This window comes from Dipodomys spectabilis, unplaced genomic scaffold (assembly GCF_019054845.1).
Source record: "Dipodomys spectabilis isolate Male_0828 unplaced genomic scaffold, ASM1905484v1 ptg000001l, whole genome shotgun sequence".
NCBI classification, from domain to species: domain Eukaryota; kingdom Metazoa; phylum Chordata; class Mammalia; order Rodentia; family Heteromyidae; genus Dipodomys; species Dipodomys spectabilis.
In genome coordinates, this window is record NW_024870678.1 from 12,876,335 (window position 1) to 12,884,998 (window position 8,664).

The 8,664-nt window shown below is 37.3% G+C and overlaps 1 protein-coding gene across 1 annotated transcript; it reads left to right on the top strand.

Moving 5' to 3' along the window:
* Nucleotides 1–3,022: 3,022 nt before the first annotated feature.
* Nucleotides 3,023–7,615, top strand: Fabp7 (fatty acid binding protein 7). Its single transcript, XM_042666574.1, has 4 exons — nucleotides 3,023–3,168; nucleotides 3,598–3,770; nucleotides 4,538–4,639; nucleotides 7,389–7,615. Exons 1-4 carry the CDS (start codon nucleotides 3,096–3,098, stop codon nucleotides 7,437–7,439), a joined length of 399 nt encoding a protein of 132 aa, XP_042522508.1. The 5' UTR covers nucleotides 3,023–3,095; the 3' UTR covers nucleotides 7,440–7,615.
* The last annotated feature ends 1,049 nt before the right edge of the window (nucleotides 7,616–8,664 follow it).

Below are 8,664 nucleotides of genomic sequence, written 5' to 3' on the forward strand. Positions count from 1 at the left end.
CAATATTAGATTAAGTATGTCAAGCTGTCATATTCTTTATCTGACAGAAAAGAACCAATGAGTATGGGCAAACATTTTAGCACCTATGATCTACAGGGAACTAAGATGCCCTGAATAGTGCTATAATTTTAGAATATGGAAATGAAGTGCTTTATAGTATTTATAGTTTAAGTATTGTAGAATGAAATACATTTAAAGAAGTTAAATGTTTAAGTATTATAGAATATTAAAAGGCTAGGGAAGAATATTTTGTAGTAAAATAGTTTGAGAACTTTTATCACAGGGACTAGCTTGCATAGATAAATGAATTATCTAAATTTTAATACACATATTAAAGAGAATTTATGAAGAGCTCATGAATCAGGCTGCTCAGGTACATGGTTCAAAGGTTTCTCTGTTGATGTAAGAGGGATTTTACTGTTTGGTCTGCTTCCATTTCCAGGTTTTCTTAGCTAGTTAGGATATTTTCAAGTGCAGCCAGTTTAGATCAGTCACCATTTTACCTTCTCAGGTCAGGAGACTGTAGTCACTTCCTGGAAACTCTGTGCTCTAGGTAAGTTTCTGCTTTGCTTGTTCTATCTGCCACTGCTCAGACTGGCAGGTATCTGCAAATGGCCATGAGGATGGGCTGTGAGTCAGGCTGGGACCCTGGGTCAGGCAATTGACACTGTGTTATCTATGGCTTTTATTGTTTAGACATGACTTAAGAGCCTTTGTTTGGATTTTTACAGAATCCTCCCAATGCCAGTGGCTACTCCATGCTTATTACAAATTTTGGTCTTATGTTGACATTAGAAAGAACCCATTTGAAGTGCTTTAGTGAGAGAAGGACAAATTCAATCTTACATTTTATAAAGTAACTAGACAGTGGTATTAGCTGGGTGGGTGGCCCAAGACTGTAATCCTAGCCACTCAGGAGGCTGAGATCTGAAGATCATGGTTCAAAGCCAGCCTGAACAGGAAAGTCTTTGAGACTCTTATCTCCAACTAACCACCAGAAAGTTGGAAGTGGAGCTGTGGCTCAAAGTGGTAGAAAACTAGCCTTGAGCAAAAGAGCTCAGAGACAATGTTCAAGCCCCACTAATGTCAAAATAAATAAATAAATAATAAACTCTGTAGTATTATACACATAAAATTTACTGTCTTGTAAGTTTATTTAAGTTAACATGTACATTTGATCTGTTTTGTGACATTAGCAAAACTATTATCTGGAATAAGAAAGTGAAGAAAAATGAAAAGAGAAAATTCACAAAACACATAGCCAACAAATGACTCAACCTAAAAGTGATCAAGACTCTCACCTGAATACTTACTGCTCAGTAGTAAGAAAATGAGCAACCCAATTTTTTAAAAAGGCAAAAGACTGGAGTATCACTTTGTCAGAGCAGATGTTCCAAAGGATGGCAGAGGAGCATGTGAACAAATGCTCAACCCCAGTAAACAGAGAGATGCAGATTTCAGATTTGTACTGCGAATGTGTAAGGAAAGGATTGGAGAGCACGTGTGTCTGCAGGAACAGGGATGAGGCAATTGTCAGAGAACTAGGTAAGCTCAGTGGCTGCTAGTACTGAGATAGTGCTAGTGGAGATGGGAAGAAGGTGATCATTAGAAAATATCTGAGAAACAAAATGAGATGAATTTGGAGGGTAAAGCATCGGCTGTGTACTTCCACAGATGATATCATTCACACATATGCTGCAAATGGCACAAAGACCAGGTGTGAAGAGAGTCTATAAATGTATGCCGAGCACACACCTTGGAGATATCAAAGTAGAAACATACAGCTAGCAATGGACTAACATGTGTGAACAGAAGTGACATGTCATGGACTGAGTTTTAGGTGAGAAGAGTAAGAGAAGAGCAAGATTTGATGTGTCAGACTCATCCACCATCTCCATGAAGTACTTCTTTGACAGTCTACACTTGCAAAGCACAAACGATGTCTAGGGAAAAGGGAATTTCAGAGACTTCCATTAAACTACTCTCTCACAACCGTTCTTGGGGTACCCTAGGCCTGCACTAAATGAAGCCAACGCGCTCCTGGTTCTCACCACTCCTCTAGCCCCCCCCCCCCCCCCCCCCCCCATCACCACACAGAATGTATTTATGTAGATGTGGCCTCATGAAATCAAAAGGTCCTATGGTGCAGATCCTTTAGAATCTTACTAAATGACCTTCTATCTAGGGTTTTTTTTTTTTTTTCTCACATCAATTCTATAATCTGTGAAAGGAGGGGAGAAAAGAACACTTGCTTTATTTTAGTGCCTCATTAGTGAATCCTAACCATACTCTTCTTGGGTTCCTTTTCCATCCCAGACTGGTTCTCACATTCTTAGGAAGAACAATGAGATCTTTAAATTCACTCCGTTTGTCTTGAGAGGGGGCCAGAATTAATGAGCCTCCATTGATGTTCAGGCCCAGCAGCCTTCCAATAGAAAGACTTCTAGGGAAGGGACTTGCTCCCCACCCAGCCTCTTTCCCGAGTTTGGCATATTCTAGCCTGCATTTTGCAAGTCTTATAAATATAACAGAAAATAAAATACACTCCTCAGGCACCTTTGTTAGAGAAGTCTGACATTTCAGTGGGTAATTTTGTCTTTAAGGGGTCCTCATGTATAACCAGCTTTGCCATTAACGGAAATCAATCTGAATGTCTTATTGTGTGTCTTTTTTCTTCTTCTTTTTTCCTCACAGTTTGAGGTTGCTGTTGCCAATTTTTTTTTTCAAAACCTGAAAGACCCCCTCTCATTTTTTTTCCCCAGACTCCAGCCCGGATGAATCCCTACAGAGATTTCCCAGGCATAAGGGCTGCAGTGTGTGCTTTGGGAGGCATTGACCTACTCCGCTAACCCAGTGGCCTGAGCCAATCACAAAGAGGATAAGAGCTTTCCTTCCCACCTCTCCCCGTGTGTCAGCCTACTGGAAAAGAGGGACCAGTTGGCAATTCAAATCATTGGCTTTTTGCCTGCTTCTTATCCAAATAAGAAGGCCTGTGCTGCTACTGTGTTGCAAAAGGGTCTTCTGAAGTGCAGTGGCAGGAATACCAGAGATCCTCTGTCTCCTGCCTGTTTTTGAGTTGAAAGGAGAGGGTAAAGATGGTGGAGTCTTTCTGTGCTACCTGGAAGCTGACAGATAGTCAAAACTTTGACGAGTATATGAAGGCTTTAGGTAGGTAGAAAGAAAACGTGCTGTTCTCTTTGTAATCTGCAGCTATATGCAGATCCCTTTCTTCATCTATCAAATTAGCAAGAGTTAGACAAATCACCCTGTCCTGGTAGGTCACTTTACTCCCACAGAATGACTTTATAATGTAGCATTTATCTGCTGTGTTGCCCAGGGCCAAATAATGGAGCATTTGATACTGTGTGAGAGATGGTATATTTCTGTGATTTTTTTTTCATTTTTCCCAATGTTTCTTCATCGCTTATTATTTGTGCTCAGGAGTTGTATGGTTGTAGAGTAATCATTAATGATTCATCATAGGTCTAGTGGAACTTACACTTTACAACAGGATTCTAGGACTAGAAAGTAGATTTCTGTTTTAGGGGCTATTTTGGGAGTTGCTGCTGTCTGTACCTTTTCTTTTTGCTATTTTAGGTGTGGGCTTTGCTACTAGGCAAGTGGGAAATGTGACCAAACCCACAGTAATTATCAGTCAGGAAGGAGACAAAGTGGTGGTCAGGACTCAATGCACGTTCAAGAACACAGAGATCAGTTTTCATCTGGGAACAGAGTTTGAGGAAACCAGTATAGATGACAGAAACTGTAAGGTAAGAAGCATTTTCTTCTCCAGGATATGAATAGGGAGGAAAGGCTAAAGGCATCTCTACTTCTGTGGGATTTTTTTTTGTACATTTTTTATTGTAAAAATGCTGTACAGAGGGGTAACAGTTACATGAGCAAAGGTAATGAGTACATTTCCTATTGAGCATTGTTGTGTTTTTGAGATTGGAAAGTAGAGAAGGTCTTCAGAATTTCCATTCAGGGAGAAGTGTACCGAAGGGAACATTCTGGCAGGCCTACGTTATATTCTAGACAATGAATTATTGATGTAGCCAAAATCTCTAGTCTGTGTGTCTCTTGCCATATACATTTCCCATTTTATATCAGATCTATTCTAGAAATTCTTGGATACTGTTAATATGAACCAAAGCTTAGACTTTGTTTACTCTCTCTGATTGTCTCATATTGACCAACTTGCTGTCCTCATTCAAAGATTTTGCTTAAATCAGGATGACTAATTGAAAGCACTGGTTCAGAAATTTTATCTCTAATATGTCAAGTTTTTGAATCTAGATATATACATCTCAATCAAATTATGACTTATTACAGTTTACACAACAAAAGATCTAGCAGTAACAGTGAAGAATTAATAGGATATTTAACTAATACTAAATATCATTGTAAGGATTAGTAGGATATTAGCTGGCAATCATTTATTCAATCATGCAGCTCTCCAGAAGTCATGCCACTTGAATTCAAATCAGAAATATTAATTATCTCTATTGATATATCCTTTATTTATTGTTGATTTCAGTCTGTTGTGAGCCTGGATGGAGACAAACTCATTCATGTACAGAAATGGGATGGCAAGGAAACCAAGCTTGTACGGGAAATTAAGGATGGCAAAATGGTTGCGGTAAGGGAAGATTGATGGTTCATTTCTCTTTGTGCCCCTCCTCCTACTTTTCTTATCTTCCTCCCTCCCTCTGTTCTCCCTTCTTTTTGTTTTTCTTTTCCCTTCCTTAATAAAATTATGTCACTGTATGTAAAACTAGAGACATAAAATGACCTGAACTAATTGCTCCTGTAGCTCAGCTTTGTTAAACATATGCTATTGATTTACCCCAAGTGGTAAATCAAAGCAAGAACTTTTTGTAGGATTACTGTGAATATCTCAAATGAAATTTAAACATAAAACAGCCACAAAATACATGAAGGTAATTGTTATTCTGAAAACACCAAGTTTGTTTATTTAATGGCTCCTGTATCAAACTGGAGGCTTGTTTTTTGTTTTAGGTTTTTAAAAACCATATTTTACTTATCTTTAAGTAGGTATACTAAGGAGTTATCATTCGCTGAAGCAGTTTATCTACCCCTCCCAACATTTCCATTGCCTATCTCAATTTTACATTATATATTGAATTTTTGCAATTTAATAAAGCAGTTTATGTGTATGATGAACCTTGATCTGTGTTACCACTTCAATATCTTCACCCCTCTTCAACTCACCCTTTCTTGTTTCTAATCCCTTCTTGTTCTATTTTAGTTTATATAAGATTAGTACAGATTAGTTAGAGTTAAAAAAAATAGAATAAACGCTCTGATTTATCTTCAGGGAGAATTAAACTCATGTTATTTCCCTCTCTTTCTCCCTCTGTCTCTCTGTCTCTTTCTGCCTGTCTCTCTTTCTCTCTCTTTCTCCAGTCCTGGGACTTGAACTCTGGGCCTGTGCACTGTCCCTGAGCTTCTTTTGCTCAAGGCTAGCTCTCTAACACTTGAGCCACAGCTCTACTTCCGGCTTTTTTATGATTAATTGGAAATAATCTCACAAACTTTCCTGCCTGGGCTGGCTTTGAACCATAATCCTCAGACCTCAGCCTCATTAGTAAATAAGATTACAGTATGAGCTACCAGTGCCTGGCCACTCACTTAGAAAAAAATATATGTATATATATATATATATATATGTTCAATAACAATAGGCATGTAATCATTATATAATAGGAAAATATTAGCTGGGTGCTAGTGGCTCACACCGGTAATGCTAGCTACTTGGGAGGCTGAGATCTGAGGATCACAGTTCAAAGCCAACCCAGGCAGAAAAGTCTGTGAGACTCTTTTCTCCAATAAATTACTCAGAAAAAGCTAGAAGTACCACTGTGGCTCAAGTGGTAGAGATTTAGCCTTGAGTACAAAGAGGCTCAGGGACAATGCCCATGCCCTGAGTTCAAGCCCCAGTACCAGCAAAAAAAAAAAAAAAAAGGAAAAAATTTACAAATAATTTCTCTAATAATGAAGCAGCATTAGAAACTGAGGAAAATGTTATATGTTGATCTAGCCTATTTAGTTAATACTGATATAGTCAAGTTGATTTTGTTATTATTTAAGAAAGCTTGTTTTTTTTTTTTTTATTCCCTTGGCTAAAATTAGGGCCGTTGTATATTGAAATAGTCATACACCTTTTATATGTGGAAATACGATTGGGGAGAAGAGGGCCAGTTTTCCTTTGATGTAGATTTGCCCATAGTTTTCTACAAAGATTGGAAGAAGGAAGTTTTCATTTTCAAAAGAACTAATGAAAAGTCCTCCTTTTCGTTTTCACCTCTGCTTCCCTGATTATGGAATAATGAAGAGAGCTCACACTAGCATGCATGACAGTGGCCAGATAGGACCAAATTTAGAAATGGAGATGAAAGCAATGGGTGATAGGGATCACCATATCCTTGAAATCCTACAGTGCCTGATAATATCAACACTTGATAATCATAAGCACACCACCCTCTTCATACTACAAAGCAATTCTATGACAGTTTTTTCAAGATGGACTTGACATTCAAGTAGTAGAACCTATGTTCCACCTCATACCTACCAATTAATTCTGTAAGTTTTACCATTATTGCCCAACTAATGAGTATAAGGAGTGTATTTGATAGTCACAGCTGGTTTGGTATGTCATTCCATATATCATTCGTTGGATTTTCGTGAGAAATTTGTCTGATTATGCATTGAGAACTGTATGAAAACCCGTTAAATTTCATGCATTTTCAAGGCAGAGAACAGAGACAAGAGTGTAGATATGCCCTTCTTCAGGCAGAGTTTGCTCCAGTTGCTGTGGCAATTAAGATTAAATGAGCTGAGAATGATGGCACATGCTCTAATCCCAACCCTGGGATTACAGAGGAGGATCCCTGATTCAAAGCCAGACTGCACTACACAATGATACTCTGTCTCCAAAACCAAACCAAACCAAACCAAACCAAAACAACGACAACAAAACCCCAGCACCAATAAAGACTGAGGGAATTCTTTTAACTTGCATTTAAATATTTCTTTTAACTTGCTTTTGAGAATCATTTCAGAAACCTGAACAAAGTGTACGTGAAACATGTAATTCCTGTGTTAAGCATGTTTCTCTTGTGTTTCCTTGTTTTTTTTTTTTTTTATTGTAAAGAAAGTGTACAGAGGGGTTACAGTTATATGAGTAAGGTAATGAGTACATTTCCTATTGAGCTGTGTTTCCTTGTTTTAAGAATGAGAAACTTATGCATCATTTAGTGTTTGTAAATGTCTTTGTTCTTTGGCACAATTCTTACATCACATTAGCTTTAGAAATTCAGCTACCAATGGCACTGTGTAAAGGTTTGGTTACTGTTGGACTCTTTCAGACTCTCACTTTTGGTGATGTTGTTGCTGTTCGTTATTATGAGAAGGCCTAGGGAAGCCACTGGTCCCAGACTGAAGAAGTTCTTCCATTATTCTCTGTACTGGGGCCTCAGTACTGTCCTATGATTGCAGCTCAGCTTTTCCCTTATTAGAAGGTTATCCTTGGTCTGGAGGCAGAAAATGGTGATTTACAAACTTGTTTGACCAACCAACCTGTCAAATTTTTGATATGTGAATGAAATGTAAAATGAAATAAAACTAAAATGACATTAAAGTTTAAAAGAAAATTCTAGTTTCATTTAAATTTCATTTAACTTTTGTAACAGTTTTTTTTTTTAATAAAGAAGTGAATACATTTTATTTTCTTCATAATGCAAACCAAACTGGAATAAAAAACTTTCATGCACATCAAGTTTCATGGTTGCTTTTGTTGCCAATAACCTGTTGAGAAGTTGTGTAAAGTTGTATTTTAAAGAAAATAACTTTTCTTGTGGCAAAAAGTAAGGCTGGAAAAGTCAGCAGCTTTCATAAAATATTAATGAAAAAGAAGATATTTAAAAAAGAATGGGGGAGTGTTACATTTTTGTTGGAGACTTTAATGAAGAACTTGAGATGATAAAATTCAGTCATTCAGTAAATAAATTCTTCTTATAATGAATTAGCAGACTAGAGAAATGACTTTTTGCTGTTAGAAGCAGTCTGATATACTTCAAAATGCATTAAAATAAGCAAATACAATATTATAGAATTGAAATAATTTATCAACATTTCTGATAAATAAGAAAGTAGATTTCACCCTAGATTATTAAAATGAGGCTTCAGACAATTAAAGTGAGTTAGATTAGGTCAGTAGAAATGTTCAAATAAAGTGTGTAAAAAAATGCATCTAGCCAGGATCTGGTGGTTCCAGACTATAATCCCAAACTACTCAGAGCCAGAATATCTGAATTTGACAATAAAGTTCACTAGACTTCAAAAGAACCAACCAAAAGCAGGATTGGAGTCATCCTCAAGTGGCAGAGTGCCAGCTTCAGAAGCAGTATTTGCAGGAAGGCAGGAATTATTGTTTTTACTTTCATGTGAGGAAACGGAATGACATTAGCATGACCAAATCATCATGACTAGTAATTAATACTAACAATGGCAAGCTTTACAGGATGCCCCTTCCTTCCTCCTCAAATCAATATTACAGCTAAATTTTCTTCTGAAACAAAATTACGACTTATTTCCCCTGATTATTTCTTAGGGAACTTTTCTTCCTTAACTATTGCCCAGGGG

Excerpts from the sequence above, each read along its gene's own strand:
- Fabp7 (XM_042666574.1), top strand. The coding sequence starts at position 3,096 with ATGGTGGAGTCTTTCTGTGCTACCTGGAAGCTGACAGATAGTCAAAAC. Across the intron at positions 3,169-3,597 it reads CGAGTATATGAAGGCTTTAG|GTGTGGGCTTTGCTACTAGG; the intron begins GTAGGTAGAAAG and ends TTGCTATTTTAG. Across the intron at positions 3,771-4,537 it reads TAGATGACAGAAACTGTAAG|TCTGTTGTGAGCCTGGATGG; the intron begins GTAAGAAGCATT and ends TGTTGATTTCAG.